The sequence below is a fragment of the Periplaneta americana genome, chromosome 17, assembly GCF_040183065.1.
Source record: "Periplaneta americana isolate PAMFEO1 chromosome 17, P.americana_PAMFEO1_priV1, whole genome shotgun sequence".
Taxonomy (NCBI): Eukaryota; Metazoa; Arthropoda; class Insecta; order Blattodea; family Blattidae; genus Periplaneta; species Periplaneta americana.
Genome location: NC_091133.1, coordinates 26,888,850 through 26,908,468, shown reverse-complemented (window position 1 = coordinate 26,908,468; position 19,619 = coordinate 26,888,850). Strand labels below are relative to the sequence as shown.

Genomic DNA, 19,619 nt, shown 5'->3' with positions numbered 1-19,619 from the left:
GAAAAAGGGGTTTAAAGTTTTCAAAATTCACTAATGTCTTTTGAACTAGCTGACAGAGAGCCATAAAATTTAAAATGAAAAATATTGGAGTGCAAGACGTCAAATGACTTTATTGTCAAATGCCTGGCATTAGAAAACAACAACAACTTTCTACAATTTAGCTTAAACATTTTTTTAGGTTTTTTAATGTCATCCCCTAAAGTACTGGGAAGGATGCAGAAGAGGATGAGAAATGTCTTGTCTTCCGATCTCGATGAAATTTGATATATGGGTGCCTTTCAGAGCACAGAATATAAATATGACATTGTTTGTTACAATTTATATCCTAACTGGATGGAGGAGAGGGATAAAAATGGGTGAGAAATTAAATTTTATATCTTAGGGAGCGGGCGAGGAGGGCCGCTTCGAGCTACAAAATATGAATATGAAAATTTTTACTAATTCACTATGGCAGATTAAGTATCATGAATTATATCTAAAAACAACGAAAACATCGGTTAATGCAGATAAACGTAAGCACAGTAAACACAAGCATTTAACCGAAAAATGTCTTGTTCTTCTATGGCACAGATGAGTGCCTATATCTGGCTGCACAATAGTGTATATAATAACAGTATTTCAGCTGCATAAACATCTAGAGACAACATAATAAACCAATTCTGACCAGCTGGGCCAAAATGCATTATGACATGTATCAAGGGGAATATTTGCTGTTAGAACAATTGTTATTTTTTACTGAAGGGTTCCAATTTCATTATTGTCATGATGTTTAGCCTAGTGTTCAATCAGTCACTGAAAGAGACTGACTAATTGCATCAGTAGTAATGCATTATAAAATAATTTCATTATTATTTCCAACAGAAATTAAATCACATGTAATATAGTAGGATGTACAAATGTAAAAGTTCTGTGAGCGAGGTTTACAGTGCAGGTGCTACATGTGGTTATTGTAAGAAGATTGCCTTGAGAAGTCAGACTGTAAAGGATGTGGTCATTTGTCCAAAATGCAAATACGAATAACAGTAGTCATATTCATGTGTGATTCGAAAAAATAGTGAAAATATGTCTTTTAATGTATGAGTGTACTGTATATAAAATAAATAAATACAAATTGAGACGGAAAATCTGGACAGTTGTGTGGATAAAGAGATGGTCAGACGAATCATTAAACTACATTTTCATTTATTTTAAAAATTAAGGACTAAATAAAACAGTGAAATAGAAAATAGCATAATCAGTATAAGTATGTATGTAACCAAAGTTATGAATGTTTGAATATAATAAATATATAAACCTCTATACTGGGAAGTAGGTTTTTCTTTAATAAGAATATGGCTTCCATTTTACAAGTTTCTTAAATCTACTATTTCTTTCAATACACATGTTAGGCCAATATTATGGAGTCCAAAAATAGCAATAACTCAATATCTGACAGCTAGTCTCTTCTCATATGCAAGCACATAATTATATAACAACATTTTAACCGAGAAAAAGAATGAAAATAATTTTTACAAATCTTCTTTATGCCATATTACTTGTGTAAAATACATTTATTTTCATGTATGAACATATCAGTAATAATATAAATTAAACGCTGATTAAAAGAACATATTATTAGCGATGTTTGATGTGCAAAACTTTAGATATTTTATATAACAAATTAACTACTTTAGATGATAAACTTATACTTGATTTTTATCAACTGAAAAATTACATTATTTGATAAAATAAACACTTAATTTAACGAATTTTATCAATACATATTTATATACGCAAGTTTCTTAGTTCAATCAAGTTGTTTCTTGTGTTGAAATGGATTTTCAATGCCAACTAAAGAACAGGATTTTTTATATAATGCTTCTGCCAGATCATCATCTGTTGCCTTCGTTGCTGCCTTTTTCATCTCACACTCTCTGCAAAAATACATTGTACATCACTGTGTGTCACAAAATATGAGTTACACAAAAATTCGTATAGCTTCTAAATGTACAATTAACAAAACTCTTAAGAAAATAAATTTTAAACTTTCTTCAGTACAAAACAAGTTTAAATGTTTTATTAGTATGCTTTAGTTTGTAAGTAACAAACTTAATGAGCCAGAAAATGTATAGGCATCTTCTGCAAGAACTAATCAAGAACCCTCTAGAGCAACTTGGAAAACACTGTAGTACTGTATACCTATAGCGGGTTCAAAGCTTACACCACCATTACTGAATATTACCATATTTGCGCTTATTCTTTCTTCAATATGGTTCAAGGCTACAGGTTAAGACATCAAGGGACCCATATTGAGTCCCAATAAACACTATTGCTAAAGCCACAATGAGTGCAATTGTCGAGTTTAGTTACCTTTGTATTTAGGAAATAATTCAGGGTTATGATTATGAATTCAAAATATATTATTCCAGTCATCCCTTTCTCTTCATGAATGACTATGACTCTTTATAGTTAGTCTATCTATTATCAACAAATTAACATGAGTTATAACTAGACATCAGATGTTAAGACATTAAATAAAAAAGATGTAAAAGCATTAAAAATATCAATATAGAGAGTGAAAAGAGATCAACAAGCCTATAAAAAAATACAGAAAAAAAAACATTATAAAATGTGATAGAACTAACAAGAAAAAACTGCTGTCCATTACTGATAAAGCACTGACTTACAGGCTTTGAACGTCAGTATTGGTTGCTAATGCTCTGGTGATTGGATGATCTCCATTTACCGTATTGTGTCCCAATAATACATGTTGTTAGCTGTGTCTGTGGATCTGCATTGAGTTTGGTGATACCCAGGAACTGGGGAGATGCTGAATATCCATGATGAAGTTCTTATCCTTGCACAGTATGCACTATGATGGATATATTACTAATCTGTGGAGATGAGCAGCCAGGCAGTATGCCCCGTGTATAATCCGAACAGTGCGACTGTTGCTTCTCTAGGAAGATCAGAATTTTTTTATTTATTTATTTATTTTTTTTCTTTTAGTAAAATATTACATTGTTTGTTGTCACTGTTCCTTTGAAATTCTTCTCTTTCATGGCTTTTTAGACAAGTAGTTTTGATTAATGGGAGTTAATGGCTAAGTTATTGAGTTATCTAGTTTCTGTACCTTCTTTGCTAGATAATCTGTCTGCTCATTTCCTTCTAGTCCATAGTGAAAACACCGGCGTGGCTCAGTCGGTTAAGGCGCTTGCCTGCCGGTCTGAAGTTGCGCTCGGGTTCGATCCTCGCTTGGGCTGATTACCTGGTTGGGTTTTTTCCGAGGTTTTCCCCAACCGTTAGGTGAATGCCAGGTAATCTATGGCGAATCCTCGGCCTCATCTCGCCAAATACCATCTCGCCATCACCAATCTCATCGACGCTAAATAACCTAGTAGTTGATACAGCGTCGTTAAATAACCAACTAAAAAAAAACAAAGTCCATAGTGAAAAGGTATCCATTGCAAAACTATGTATTTCTGTAGACCTTGGAGTAGTTTCATTGACTGTTGGATTTCTGTTGCTCTTCTGGTTAGATTGAATTGCTGCTTTTCAGTCACTTCGGATAACTGCTTTGTTGAAGGGTTTAATGAGGTATAGTAATTACTTTAAGGAGGTGTTTAGTGCTTCTAGTTCCCGTCGAAATTGATAAAGTTGTTTCTCACTGACAAGTAGAAGGAAACTAATTTGCATGTTATTCCTGCTCCTGGCTCTTGTTTTTTATTTATTAGGTCTAATGATCGATCTGTTTATATGTGCATCCATTCATTCTTAGAGTATCGCTTATGTATTGTTTCTAATACTATTTGTTTTAAATTTGATGGGTCTGTTTCATTTATCTCTCTCTCTCTTTTTCTCTCTAAGAGTTCAGTTTCTGTTTTGAATTCTGATGGAAGTAAGAGGTGACATTTATGTTATATTGCATATGCAACCATTAATTTTTTGTATAAATCCTTCTTGAGACTTTAAGTTCCTTGGTTTAGGTTTGTATGAACTCCAATATTTGTTTTTTTTTTAGCCGGTTATTTAACGATGCTGTATCAACTACGAGGTTATTTAGCGTTGATGAGATTGGTGATAGCGAGAAGAGGTCGAGGATTCGCCATAGATTACCTGGCATTCACCTTACGGGTGGGGAAAACCTCGGAAAAAACCCAACCAGGTAATCAGCCCTAGTGGGACCCATGCCCGAGCGCAGCTTCAGACTGGCTGAGCCACGCTGGAGGCTCCCAATATTTGTTATTTGATAGCTTTCTTATTTTTTCGAATAATATTAGCTGCGAATAATTTCAAGGGAAAAATTGTTCCGGGGCCGGGTATCAATCCCAGGACCTCTGGTTGAACGTACCAGCGCTCTACCACTGAGCTACCTGGGAACTCCACCCGACACCGTCTCAACTTTTCCCTTTTATATCCACACAACTCGCGTGGGCTGACGAAACGCCAGAGACCCACAACGAGTGCACACAATCTCTGTGTGACTTGGAATTGTGGTTTTCTGTTAACGCACACAGTAACATATATATTATGCAAATCTAGTAAAGCAGATTTGAATAATTTCAAGGGAAAAATTGTTCCGGGGCCGGGTATCGATCCTGGGACCTATGGTTGAACGTACCAGCGCTCTACCACTGAGCTACCCAGGAACTCCACCCGACACCGTCTCAACTTTTCCCTTTTATATCCACACAACTCGCGTGGGCTGACGAAACGCCAGAGACCCACAACGAGTGCACACAATCTCTGTGTGACTTGGAATTGTGGTTTTCTGTAAACGTACGCAGTAACGAATATATTATGCAAATCTAGTTTTTCAAGTGAAGCTTCCTGTAAAGCAGATTTGAATAATTTCAAGAGAAAAATTGTTCCGGGGCCGGGTATCGATCCCGGGACCTCTGGTTGAACATACCAGCGCTCTACCACTGAGCTACCCGGGAACTCCACCCGACACCGTCTCAACTTTTCCCTTTTATATCCACACAACTCGCGTGGGCTGACGAAACGCCAGAGACCCACAACGAGTGCACACAATCTCTGTGTGACTTGGAATTGTGGTTCTCTGTTAACATACACAGTAACGTATATATTATGCAAATCTAGTTTTTCAAGTGAAGCTCCCCGTAAAGTAGATTTGAATAATTTCGGGTATCGATCCCGGGACCTCTGGTTGAACGTACCAGCGCTCTACCACTGAGCTTGAAATTATTGAAATTATTCAAATCTGCTTTACAGGGAGCTTCACCTGAAAAACTAGATTCGCATAATATATACGTTACTGTGTACGTTAACAGAAAACCACAATTCCAAGTCACACAGAGATTGTGTGCACTCGTTGTGGGTCTCTGGCGTTTCGTCAGCCCACGCGAGTTGTGTGGATATAAAAGGGAAAAGTTGAGATGGTGTCGGGTGGAGTTCCCGGGTAGCTCAGTGGTAGAGCGCTGGTACGTTCAACCAGAGGTCCCGGGATCGATACCCGGTCCCGGAACAATTTTTCCCTTGAAATTATTCAAATCTGCTTTACAGGGAGCTTCACCTGAAAAACTAGATTTGCATAATATATACGTTACTGTGTACGTTAACAGAAAACCACAATTCCAAGTCACACAGAGATTGTGTGCACTCGTTGTGGGTCTCTGGCGTTTTGTCAGCCCACGCGATTTGTGTGGATATAAAAGAGAAAAGTTAAGATGGTGTCGGGTGGAGTTCCTGGGTAACTCAGTGGTAGTACGTTCAACCAGAGGTTCCGGGATCGATACCCGGCCCCGGAACAATTTTTCCCTTGAAATTATTCAAATCTGCTTTACAGGGAGCTTCACCTGAAAAACAAGATTTGCATAATATTAGCCGCGTTTTTCTTGCCTGATTCTGCACCATTGCTATTTTGTTTAAATTTATCTCATTTGCAGTTATTAATGCTTCAGTGCTATCTATATTGAGGGACTGGTCTAATATATGTTTTCTATGCTGTATTTAAAACATTTTTTTAGCATCCCCACTTGCTACCTGCAAGTCTCTTTAGAGTTGTTAGTCTTTGTCATGCTTTTTCTGTAATTACATCTTTAAGTTGCTTCCATGTTAGTTTCCTGCCAAAAGTAACTCCTAGGTTTTTGTAGTTCTGCATTTGTTCGATGGCTTCTCCTTTATAGTGTAGATCTACATAATACGGTTGCTGATGTCATAATGAGAGAATTTTAAATTTTGTTTTTGTTGTGTTTACCGACATGTCATTTTCATTATACCATTCTGCGAGTTTAAGAAGTACCGGTACTTTATTGATATGGGGTGCTAGTTTTCTGTATTTATTATTGACTATTCATATATATATATATATATATATATATATATATATATATATATATATATATATATATATATATATATATATATATATATATATGTAATAACAAAAGAAAATAGGAGAGGAAGAAAGGCGACGTAAACATCAAACATTAACACATACATCTTCTGTTTGTGTTTTTCCATTCTCTGAAAAATCCAGTGAGGCATTTTCTATTTCACAAGAAACAAGTGATAGTGACACGACAGAACAAAATGTTCCAACACGTACTAGTAACGATTTCATTACACCAAAACTATAGGCTGTATTAGGCAGATGTCAATTAAGTATAAAGGATGCAGCGTATGTTTTTCAGGTGATAGCTAAAGCCCTTGGTCATAGTTGATGAACTCTCTGTTAACAGGTCTACCACCCAATGATCCCGGCAAAAAATAAGAAAGGTACGTGCAGAAGTCATCAAACAAGTATTTAACGAAAACCTCCCTTTGTAAGAATGTTGTTGTTGTTTTATAATGCCAGGCATTTGACAATAAAGTCATTTGACCTCTTACACTCCAATATTTTTCAAAGATATTGCCATGATTAGCCACTGACGCACAGATTTTGAGATGTTCTGAATCCATTTCTTGATTTGAGTTGCACAATGGACAGTTAGGAGACTGATATATTCCAATTCTATGCAGATGCTTGCCCAAACAGTCATGGCCTTTTGCCAATCTAAATGCAGCTACAGACGATTTGCTTGGTAAATCTGGAATCAACTGTGGATTATGATGCAGAGAGTTCCATTTTTTCCCTTGAGATTGTGTTATCAAATTTTGTTTTTTGAAGTCTGAGTATATAGATTTAATAAATCTTTTCACGGAGTAATACGTAGATTTAGTAATAGGTCTGTAAGTAGCAGTGCTGCCCTTCTTTGCTAAAGCATCCACATTCTCGTTTCCCAGGATTCCACAATGGAATGGTATCCATTGGAATACAATTCTTTTATTGAGTGTTATTAGTTGAGAGAGCATTTTTTTTATATCTGCTATTTGAGATGAAGGTGTGTGTCTAGAGACTATTGATAGAATAGCTGCCACTTATGATCCTGTCAAAGGAATATGCTAACAAAAATATGGATGTTGGGAAATGTGAATAATGAGAGGTATGGTGAAATGGATGACACATTGACTTTTAATTATACGTTTTATATTAATATTAACTTTTACTGTGACTTTTAGAGAGAACTATTACTGACTTCGTATCTAAGAAAAACACAGATGCGTTCTCTCGTCTAATAATAAATTCTGATTTCTTGGAGGATTGTCCTTTTATATGGGGACAAAATATTTCTATTGCAAATGCTAACAAAACGGTTCATTCTTTAAAAGCAATAAATGACACGGGAGAAGGACCTGTTAAATTAATGCAAGACTTCACTGTACTATTAACTGCAGATGAGGAGCAGAAAGAATATGTGTTGTGCTGTGTCCAAGATCATCAGCGGCCTTTCCCAGACTGCAAGAAACGGACTTTAAAGGGGAAATATCCTCAGAAGTTTTGTGACATGAGTGTTGGAACTCTTATCAAATTTTATAAAAAAATTATATTTGGTACAAATTGATATGTTCATTAATCGTCAATAAATTTAAGTTAAATTAAAATTTTAATGCAAAGTTGGCGCACGTTAAAGTCATGCAATTAAGTTTTAGACAAACGGAACTGAAATTATATAAAACAAAATTAGAGAGTATTTGTTTGTTGATAATGTAAAAAAAAATTTTGTGCATGTAAGAGACACCCTAATGCAGGCTACAATGCTGATGTTCAAAGCCTGACACGCAAAATATTTACTAATTTGTAGACTTAAGACTCGAGAATAAAGTACAGAAACAACACATGCACAGCATGCTCACAGACATGATGTGCAACTTGAAAAATGGATCACAATCCTGCCATCTATCCGCAATATACGGAACCTGAATCACGCAAGTGAAGTGGGTAGGCTTTGGAGACATGCACGCGCGAGCGCGCGCGCGCGCGCGCACACACACACACGCACACACACACACACACACACACACACACACACACACACACACACACACACACATTTTTAGATTTAAATTTTCTGAAATTCAATAATAAAAACAAATGTAAAGGAAAAGGCAATAAAATCAATTAACAAAAAATACATTTATGCCTTTAAGTGAAAAAATATACAATGTAAACCTTGATTAGCTTGTTATATTTTTCATGATTCGTGTATAAAATAGGTCTTTTCATAAACATCCAACATCTAGTTATTACAATTAATTGAGAAAATAATGTAATTTTGTAATTGTTGATTAATTTTATTATTCCTGCTACCCTTTCTTCATATTTACCCAAAATATTTTCCAGAACACTTAGCTACTTCTGATGCAACTGCAACATAAATGGTTGTTTGTGCTCCCTCCACAGGTGTCTTCATGAAGAGCCAAATCCATGGTAACATGGCAACTTGTACCATGAAGGAGTTCTTGAATATTGAGTGACGCATGTGTTTTGTTCCTCGGACTAGTCCTGGATGCAGTGCATATATGCCGACACTTGTACCTTCAAATAAAAATTATTTATCAATTGAAATATATCTACATTATTTAAATTATAATTATTAAAATACTTTGTACTAATTTTGTACTTATTAATGTACCAGTACTCATTTATAAATATACAGGGCCTTAATGTATATGGCTGCCATAGCACAGGATCTGGCTCTTGGACGACAGATCGAGCATCAGGCGGTAAAATGCTGCCTACAACTTCAGAAGCAGAAATGAATTATGAAACCTACTTTACAGCAGATGTTGAAATGTCGTCCTTCTGCTCATATACAAGCTTGATATCACGAGAATAAGTTGTCACTCACTCATCTATGCTCAATATTAGCCTGGAGTTTCTCTAATGTGTGCAGATTCATGCAAGGCACTTCAGTCTTTCAAACTACCCCATAAATAAAGAAAAGAAATGGGGAAGAAAAGAAAAAATGAGAAATAAAAACAAAATAAATAAAGAAATCAAGAAACGTAGGAAGAAAGAAACTTACTTACATACAACTGGCTTTTAGAGAATCCAGAGTTTATTAGCCCACCATCAGTTCCTATTCTGGGCAAGATTAATCCAGACCCTACACCATATCTCACCTCACTCAAATCCATTTTAATATTACCATCCCATCTACGTCTCGGCCTCCCAACTAACACTCCATATTAGCCACGGCGAAAATGCGACTCACGAGCACATTGTGGCTCACAGTGCTTTTCTCTCGCTTCCTACCTACAACCCCACCCTCTCACTCACTGGAGTCAAACTCCGTTCTATTTGTATTTGTCTCGGGCCTGCGAGTGGCATATCGTCGCAATATCTCTCTCGAAACCATGTACCTCTATAAAAAACGAAAGTTTCAAGTAGGATGGGAGGATGCATTCTTTTGCTTACAATATGATGAAAATATTAAATGTATGATTTGTTCACAAATATTACTAGGAAAACGGTTGTATAACATAAAACGGCATTATAAGTTACTACATGTTACTGATGAAACATTAAAAGGTTAAGTGTTATTATTATTATTATTATTATTATTATTATTATTATTATTATCATTTCATCTCTGTACGTCGATTCTTTTACAGCAGATGTACGAATAATGTGGTTATATTTTCAATTTAAACTCACAGATTTACAATGTGACGTTAAATGAAAGCTAGATGTAAGGACTTGACAGATATTGAACTTTTCAAATCTTTGGAAAAAAAAAATAAATATTTGAAGCTTCGTTCTTTCGCTTGCTCTGTTGAAGCCATGTTCGCTGTAACTTACGTTTGTGAAAAATTATTTTCAACAATGAAAATAGTAAAAATCAAATTTAGATCACGACTGACAGACAATTACCTTCGTGATCAACTACGATTGGCAGTAAGTGACATAATTCCTGATTTTGAAACTTTGTCGCAGAGACATTCTGAAGACAGTTAATTTTAGGTTGTGATAATGTGTCCTATGTTTTCTTGTTCATTTCTTTCTTCGTTACACGTCCTAAGCAACTTCCCCTTCGGTTGTCCGCCTCCCTCCATAGGTGCTATGCACGTTGCAGCTTACACAGTGGCTCGGCGCACCATGGTCTTTTCGCCACAGCTGCTCTATATGGATTTCTGGATTTGCCCATACTTGCTACATACCCTGCCCATCTCAAACGTCTGGGTTTAATATTCCTAATTAAATACAGGTGAAGAATACAATGTGTACAGTTCCCCATTGTGTAACTTTCTCCATTCTCCTGTAACTTCATCCCTCTTAGCTACAAATATTTCTCTAAGTACCTTATTCTCAAATACCCTTAGCCTCTGTTCCTTTCTCAAAGTAAGAGTCCAAGTTTCACAACCATACAGAACAACTGGTAATATAACTGTTTTATAAATTCTAACTTTCAGCTTTGTTTGAGAGCAGACTGGATGACAGAAGCTTCTCAACAAATAATAGCAGACATTTCCCATATTTATTCTGCGTTTAATTTCCTCTTGAGTGTAATTTATATTTGTTACTATTACTCCAAGATATTTGAATTTTTCCACCTCTTCAAAGGATAAATTTCCAATTTTTATATTTCCATTTTGTACTTTGTTTTGGTCACGAGACATAATCATATTCTTTGTCTTTTAGTGATTTACTTCCAAACCTATCGCTTTACTTGCTTCAAGTAAAACTCCCGTGTTTTCCCTTATAGTTTGTGGATTTTCTCCTAACACATTCACGTCTTCCGCATAAACAAGAAGCTGATGTAACCATTCAATTCCAATCCCTCTCTGTTATCCTGGACTTTCCTAATCGCATACTGGTATTCTAGAGCAAAGTTAAAGAGTAAAGATGATAGTGCATCTCCTTGCTTTAGCCCACAGTGAATTGGAAAAGCATTAAACAGAAACTGGCCTATACAGTCTCTGCTATATGTTTCATTGAGACACATTTTAAGTAATCAAACTGGTTTCTTGGGAATACCTAATTCAGTAAGAATATCATATAAAATTTCTCTCTTAACCGAGTCATATGCCTTTTTGAAATCTATGAATAACTGACGTACTGTGCCCTTATACACCCATTTTTCTCAAATATTTGCCAAATACAAAAAATCTGATCTATAGTCGATCTATTATGTCGAAAACCACATTGATGATTCCCAATAATTTCATCTACACATGGAGTTAATCTTCTCAAAAGACTATTAGACAAAATGTTGCACGGCATCAACAAAAATGATATTGAATAATTTCAAGGGAAAAATTGTTCCGGGGCTGGGTATCGATCCCGGGACCTCTGGTTGAACGTACCAGCGCTCTTACCAACTGAGCTATCCGGGAACTCCATCCAAGACCATCTCAACTTTTCCCTTTATATCCACACAACTCGCGTGGGCTGACGAAATGCCAGAGACCCACATCGAGTGCACACAATCTCTGTGTGACTTGGAATTGTGGTTTTCTGTTAACGTACACAGTAACACATATATTATGCAAATCTAGTCTTTCAGATAATGCTCACATCTGCTTTACAGGGAGCATTACCTGAAAGATTAGATTTGCATAATATATACGTTACTGTGTACGTTAACAGAAAACCACAATTCCAAGTCACACAGAGATTGTGTGCACTCGATGTGGGTCTCTGGCGTTTCGTCAGCCCACGCGAGTTGTGTGGATATAAAGGGAAGAGTTGAGACAGTGTCGGGTGGAGTTCCAGGGTAGCCCAGTTGGTAAGAGCGCTGGTATGTTCAACCAGAGGTCCTGGGATCGATACCCAGCCCCGGAACAATTTTTCCCTTGAAATTATTCAAATCTGCTTTACAGGGAGCATTACCTGAAAGACTAGATTTGCATAATATATAGGTTACTGTGTACATTAACAGAAAACCACAATTCCAAGTCACACAGAGATTGTGTGCACTCGATGTGCGTCTCTGGCGTTTCGTCAGCCCACGCGAGTTGTGTGGATATAAAGGGAAGAGTTGAGACGGTGTCGGGTGGAGTTCCCGGGTAGCTCAGTTAGTAAGAGCGCTGGTACATTCAACCAGAGGTCCCGGGATCGATACCCAGCCCCGGAAGAATTTTTCCCTTGAAATTATTCAAATCTGCTTTACAGGGAGCATTATCTAAAAGACTAGATTTGCATAAAAATGATATTCCTCGAAAGTTATTACAGTTAGTCTCTTGTCCCTTGTTAAAGATAGGTACAATAATTATGGATTCCTTCCATTGTTTTGATACAATTTCCTTTTCCCAAATAGCAAGTACAAACTTATAAATTTTGCTAGATAATGCACTTCCACCCTCTTGTATTAATTCCGCTGGAATTTGATCAATACCTGGGGTCTTGTACTTTTTCAGATTTTGTATCGCAATTTTGACTTCAGAAGTGTGGGTTCGGGTATAAATGGCTCAGCAATTTGTATTTGAATTTCGTCTCGATCATTTCTATTTGGCCTATGTACATTTAGTAGTTGCCCAAAATAGTTTTTCCATCTGTTCAGGATAGAATGAGAGTCTGTAAGCAAGTCACCATTCTCATCCTTGATCATGTTTACCCTTACCTGCTATCCTTTCTTAAATTCCTATATGCCCTTCTATAAATCTCTAATGTTTTTATTCTTACTATTTGTTTCTACCTCATTCAGTTTTTCCTTTAAGTAATTTTTCTTTTTATTCCTAAGTGTGCGACAGCTTCCTGTTTTTCATTGAAATAATTATCTCTATTCATCTGGATTGGATCCTGTAAGAATTTCAATTTTGCCTATTTCCGTCTTTCTACTATGGTACCATGGAACAATCTTCATCAAACCATCTTAGTTTCATAATAACCTATGTTCTGTTCAGCTGACATTTTGATATTATTCCTGATATTTACCCACATGTCATTAACATCCAACTCCTTCTCAACTTCGTCGGGACTTCTTAAAGTGGCAAACCTATTTTAAATTTCGACCTGATAATTGAATCTTCTAATATTAATTTGTTGCTCTACTTGCTTGGCTACTGATAGTGTCTCTCTTAATTTTCCAATTATCAAACAATGGTCTGCCTTCTGAAGGTTCGAATATACTATACTAAAATGAAAAAATGAAAGAAAAAAAAAAATCAGGAAATGTAGAAAGAATGCAAAAATGAAAAGAGGAAGTAAGAATTAGAGCAATCAAGAAATGGAGAAAGAAAGAAAACACCAAAAAATAAAAGAAGAAGTATAGAAAGAAACAAAATAAAAAAAGAAGAAATAGAGAAATCAAGAAATGCAGCAAGAAGAAAATTAAAAAAGAAAAGAATAGAGCAATCAAGAAATTGAGAAAGAAAGGCTGCTTTGGTAAAGTAATGGAGAAAGGAGCGAAAATGAAAAGTGAAAAGAAGAAATGGAGAAGGAAAGGAAACATAAAAGGGTAAAAAAGAAATGGAAGAAAGAAAATAGAAAAGAAGAAATAGGGCAGTCAAGAAAAGGAAAGCACCCAAAAAGAAAAGAAATAGAGAAATCAAGAAATGGAGCAAGAAGTGAGAAATGAAAAATGAAAGAAAATAGAGAATCAAGAAATGGAGAAAGAAAAGAAAAATGAATATAGAAAAAAGGAAATGGAGAAAGAACGTGACAACGGACCAGTTCAGTGTCATTTCCCCAGGATGCATATCGTCGTTTATTTTTTATTTTATTGGGTTATTTTACGACGCTGTATCAACATCTAGGTTATTTAGCGTCTGAATGATATGAAGGTAATAATGCCGGTGAAATGAGTCCGGGATCCAGCACCGAAAGTTACCCAGCATTTGCTCGTATTGGGTTGAGGGAAAACCCCGGAAAAAACTTCAACCAGGTAACTTGCCCCGACCGGGATTCGAACCCGGGCCTCCTGGTTTCGCAGCCAGATGCGCTGACCGATACTCCACAGGTGTGGATCATATCGTCGTTGTTCCTGCGTAACTCCTATGTGACATATTTATCAATTTTCAGATATTTACTCTATTAAATAACTTAAATAGTGATACTGCAAATAATAAAATCTCCTATATGTAATTATATTTCTTTGTTTCGAAAATGTAAGAATTCACAGTCTCCTATGTACGGCTGCGATAGGATGAATAAATGTGTTTTTTCTTCCTACTGAGAAATTTTATATTTTGCACATAGGAGTTATAGCAGGAACAACGACGATATGCTGTATACACTGGCAGCTTAGGTACACTTTAATGATTCCACATTAATTTCTAAACTTCCGTAAGGATTAGGTACCTTCAATTCCATGTATATCACAAATTTAGATTTTTGAGTAGTATTTATGAAAACTACGATAGATAGCTTGTAACACATATATTTTTGATACATATTGTACTGTATTTCTATTAGAGCAATGTTTCCTGAGTGTGGGTTGCGATCCCTGTTATTTACATAAATTTATTTTGTATTTAGAAACAATAAACGTTGAACATAAAAATAACAAAAATGTTTCAGTAGTCATAACTCGAAAGTAATGCCATAAATATGTTTATTTAAAAAAAAAATAGCTTCTCAAATCTGAAATCCGTATTCGATATACACATGGTGATATTGTTTTCAAGTTCAAGGAATTTCCTTGCTTTTATTTCGATTGCAATCACAGAAGAGAAATTATTTTGCATAGCCCTATACAGAGTGAGAAAAAAAAACTAAACTGACAAACTCTGGGAAGTTGCATGGGATACCAAAACAAACAGTTTTTTCTAATGTCATATTTTCCTGTGAGGCATTGTTTTGTGAGGACACCAACATAAACACAAACCATTATCATCCTTCATTTTCTCAATTGAGTCTTACAAAACATTTGCTCACCACAATCATTTCAAAAGGAGTACAAAAAGAGAATAGCAATGGCAAAGGAAGCTTTTAATAGAAAAAGAAACATCATCTGCAGACTTCTGGAACAAGAACTAAGGAAGAGACTAGTGAAGTGCTTTGTGTGGAGTGTGGCATTGTATGGGGCAGAAACATCGACATTACGACGAAGTGAAGAGAAGCGACTAGAAGCATTTGGAATGTGGATATTGAGAAGAACGGAGCATATGAAATAGACAGAATAAGAAATGAAACTGTGCTGGAAAGGGTGAAGAAAGAATGATGCTGAAACTGATCAGGAAGAGAAAAAGGAATTGGCTTAGTCACTGACTGAGAAGAAACTGCTTACTAAAGAATGCACTGGAAAGAATGGTGAATGGGAGAAAGTTTGGGGCAGAAGATATCAGGTGATAGACGACATTAAGGTAATATGGATCATATGCGGAGACTAAGAGGAATGCAGAAAATAGGAAAGGTTGGAGAATGCTGGGTTTGCAGTGGAAGAACTGCCCTTGGACAGAAAACTATGAGTGAATGAATTTATTATCTTTTATTATGTTGGCTTATTTGCTGTATATATTTGCATTGCTGTTCCTGGTCTTGTTTTTACTGCCCCAGTTACAATTTTTAATACATTATTTTGTAGTGTTCCTAATAATATTTTGATTTGGTTTGGAGAAGCAATTAGTGCCTACTTCCGTAAGTTACAATTGACTTAATATATGCTTTGTTAAGGGTTTCTTGTGTACTTCCCCATTTCACACATCCTAGACATTTTAAGATATTGCTTCTGGATGTTACTTTTTCTGCTTATAAGTTAATATCTTCTTTCATGTTGAGCTTTTTTCTAGATGTGTCCTTAGATACTTGATGGTTTCACTTTTTGGTAGGGAAGAATCTGTTATTTGTAATTGAATGGGATAGTTATTATACTTCAATTAGAAGAACTGGTATGACAACTTCGTTGTACTAATTATATTATTTTCTTCTGTTCAGTTTTGTAATTAGGTAAGAACATCGGTCTTTTTGATTTTTTGTTTTAAGAGCAAAACATGCAGATTTCCTTACATTCTAGTAGATTATTTTTCCTAATACATAAAGGAACTATATTGTTGAAAGGCTTTATAACCAATTAATAATAACCTCTGCTACATTCATTTATTTACATCAGGACCCAAATACTTGCTGAATTACTTATAGTTAATTTTTTTTTGCATGGATACTACTTTACTCCTCACCTATCAATTATTTGCATGGATAGTACTGTACTCCTTAGCTGTCTCTACCATTCAACTATCTGGCTTACTCCTGTCCTATCCCTTTATGCTCAACTGCAACACAGTTCACATTAAAAGTCTTGGCTTAGGGGCTAGATTGGTTGCAGACAATGGATGGCGTGTGTGTGCATGTGCAAACGTGTGAAAGAAAAAATTGACTTTCCAGATTTGTCCGTCGAATTAGATCTGTGGCAGCGTGTCTGCCTTCAGACTAGCTGGCCCGGGTTCGATTCCTGGCGGGGTCAGAAATTTTCTTGTAAAATTTCTACCTCGGGACTAAGAGAGATGGCAATGTACAACTTCTAATCACTAAATTATGCACCAATATGCCTGGATTAAATCCCAAAATCTGTCCGCAGTGCATATGAAGGGAAGGCATATGACACTGTTGATAGTGATTTGTCTGTTGGATAGGGACGTTAAGACTGGTGGCCCCCTTGGTGCTCGACAGGAGTTGGCTACGTGCTGGCACCAGGTTTCCCCTTCTCCCTTCCTCACCATCATCATCATCCTCAATCATTCCCTACACTACACTTACACGAACACATAACATACACTCACCAGTACAAGACATAACTCTTCACAGATACACATCATGCATAATGTGGCCTGCCGATGTGGTATGCAATTTCAAAATGGGTCACAGTCCTGCCATCTATCCGCAGTATGCGGAACTCGAATCACGTGAAGTGAAGTGGGTAGGCATTAGACACACACACACACACACACACACACACACACACACACACACACACACGCACTTTCCAGAATTAATTAGAAGTAAGTACCTTGAAGCAATTTAGCCATGTGATGTGTCATAAGAACAAGTGCTAACTTGCTCTGTCCAAATGCCTCACGTGCAGTGTATTGTTCCTCATGGTTGAGGTCATCAAGCTTTATGTCACTAGCATAGTGGGCTTGAGCTGATACATTGATGATGCGGCCTTCATCAGATGTCTTCAACTTCGGTAGTAATAAATGCGTTAATAAGAAATGTCCTGTAACATAACATCGTTGTAGAAGCCTATATTGAACATAAAATAAGATTCTAAACATCTAAACATTATTATTCCTCTCTCAATCTAAAACAATACTGATTTGATTGTTTTAACAAGTTTTAACAATTATTTAATTATAGTGAATTAATTTACAATGCCATTTAGCATTGAATGAAGTACCAGGATGGAATGTGGAAAATGTAGAATATGGAACAAATTTTGATTACATACCTTATCACTGTACATAGGAGACATTGAGGTGAAGTTCCTATGTTTTTGTGACTTCAGTACTAGGAGGTGATGTGAGCAACACCATGGTCCAGCCTGGGGCGACGCTGCCTTAAGGGCACATGGGCGTGCACCGCTCCATGAAATGTCGTAAAATTTCATAGGGAAAATATAAAAATTAGAAATAGTTTTCTTTAAAAAAAATACGCGCTGATTTTGTTTGAAGTTGTATTTTCTGCAAATTTGGCAACATCACGATGAACACAAAGCCATTATGGACTTCTGGACTCATTCTTTTATCATCATTCCTAAGTTTCATCTGAGGGAAGTGACGGGAAGTTACGAGTACCTAATATTATTGGTTTTGGGCACTGTGGTTTGACACTGTAACACTGCTTTAGTTTTTTTTTTTTTTCTAAATAGTTACTCATGTTAACACTGGATGGTACTTGTATTTTTTTAAACAAGGCCACAAAGACTACATTATTTATTTTGGCGGGTAGTTTTGAATGGCTTGATTTCTTCTTATGTTTATTTAGTGCTCGTTAGTGTTAGCACTGTTAAACATGTGATTTTTTTTGTGCATTGCGAAATAATTGAAGGGTACAGGAAAAGAATGAGCTCAGTCCACTTTAGTAAAGTGTTCAGGAGAGCAGTTTACAGTCTGTTTTTAGCATATTCTTTCCTTCTATGCCAAATAAACATCTGTCATAGCACTTAGACTGTTCAAATTATCATAATGTTTCATTTATAGAATTAAACTGCATACAATAACATATATACAACATGTATAACTCATTTTTAAAGAAAAGTGGACAACGCTGGTTCTTTCCTTGTACCATTCAATTGATTAAGCCAGTACCATATTTTATCTATATTACTTATATACATTGCTATTTATTTATTCTATGTTATTTATATTATCTCAGGAAAATGAATCTAATGAAATACCCTAGTTAAAAAGCAAAACTTTAACTTACAAAGACAGAATTTTAGCTAAGGAATTAGGCCCCCCAATACCAGACTTTGCATTAATCAAGTGTTTACAAATAAAAACAACATGCAACAAGAAATTTTAATAAAACCGTATACAAAAAGTAGAATTGTATGCGTGGGTGTCCTTTGGATAATTCGCAGTTTTGCTTTCCATGCGTTTTATTTGGTAGGGAAGACACTTGAACTAAAACAGGTGTGAAAGATTTAAAACATTTACCCGACCTTAAAAAGTACGAAGCATGATATAGGTATGTCAAAATGTCATTTAGATAATAAAATGAGTTTCGAAGTGTCGGAAAGAAGTGCAATAGAGATAGCAACAATAATTCTAAACCAATTGCGTGAAATTGAAATTGAAAAATCTCAAGAGAAACTGACCAGCCAAAAAATATAATGGAGCTTCAGTTATGAGTGGGTAGGAATATGCGGTGCAGTGCAGTGCTTGGTCAAAGAGAAATACTGTAATACTAATTATGTTCATTGCTACCTCCTCAGGGGGCACCGCCTTGAAGTAACATTGTCCGTTTGGGCAGGGAGGTTTGTATGCTCCAATGAGGCTGAGGGCTATACCAGCCATAGCTTGCTATTGGCAGGGACTCCCATGCCAGGCAGGTCTCAGCTGGAGTGTCAGACGAAGTGTGTCGTACAACGTCCTGTCTGTCTTATCCTATTCTTATCACTCCCCAATCCTTTACCCAAGCCAAGGTGTAAGGTATTGTGCTGAGGACTGAATGGCACTGGGGTACTTAAATATTCAAGTGTCGTGAACTATCCCCTTGGGTTACCAGGCCAAAACCCTTTGTACTCAGGCCTTCTGCTTCTGTGAGGGCTCCAGGGCTAGTGGGAACAATATTTACCAAAAAACAAAAAGCCAGAGATAGAGATGAGCATGGTGAGGAATATGGAAATGGATACTCACATTGCAGGAGTTCAGTTAAGGGAACCTGAGAATCCAGAGCTTTCTAACAGGGGACT

The 19,619-nt window shown here is 36.2% G+C and overlaps 1 protein-coding gene across 1 annotated transcript in view; it reads right to left on the bottom strand.

The window, feature by feature from the left end:
• Nucleotides 1–1,201: 1,201 nt before the first annotated feature.
• The window catches only part of LOC138693148 (retinol dehydrogenase 13-like), a 40,522-nt gene continuing 22,104 nt past the window's right edge, over nucleotides 1,202–19,619 (bottom strand). The window contains exons 5-7 of the mRNA XM_069816826.1: nucleotides 17,211–17,420; nucleotides 8,650–8,860; nucleotides 1,202–1,913 (exon numbers count right to left, since the gene is read on the bottom strand). Of these exons, the coding sequence (XP_069672927.1) occupies nucleotides 1,787–1,913; nucleotides 8,650–8,860; nucleotides 17,211–17,420 (548 nt within the window). The 3' untranslated portion in view covers nucleotides 1,202–1,786. The remainder of the gene's footprint in view (nucleotides 1,914–8,649; nucleotides 8,861–17,210; nucleotides 17,421–19,619) is intronic.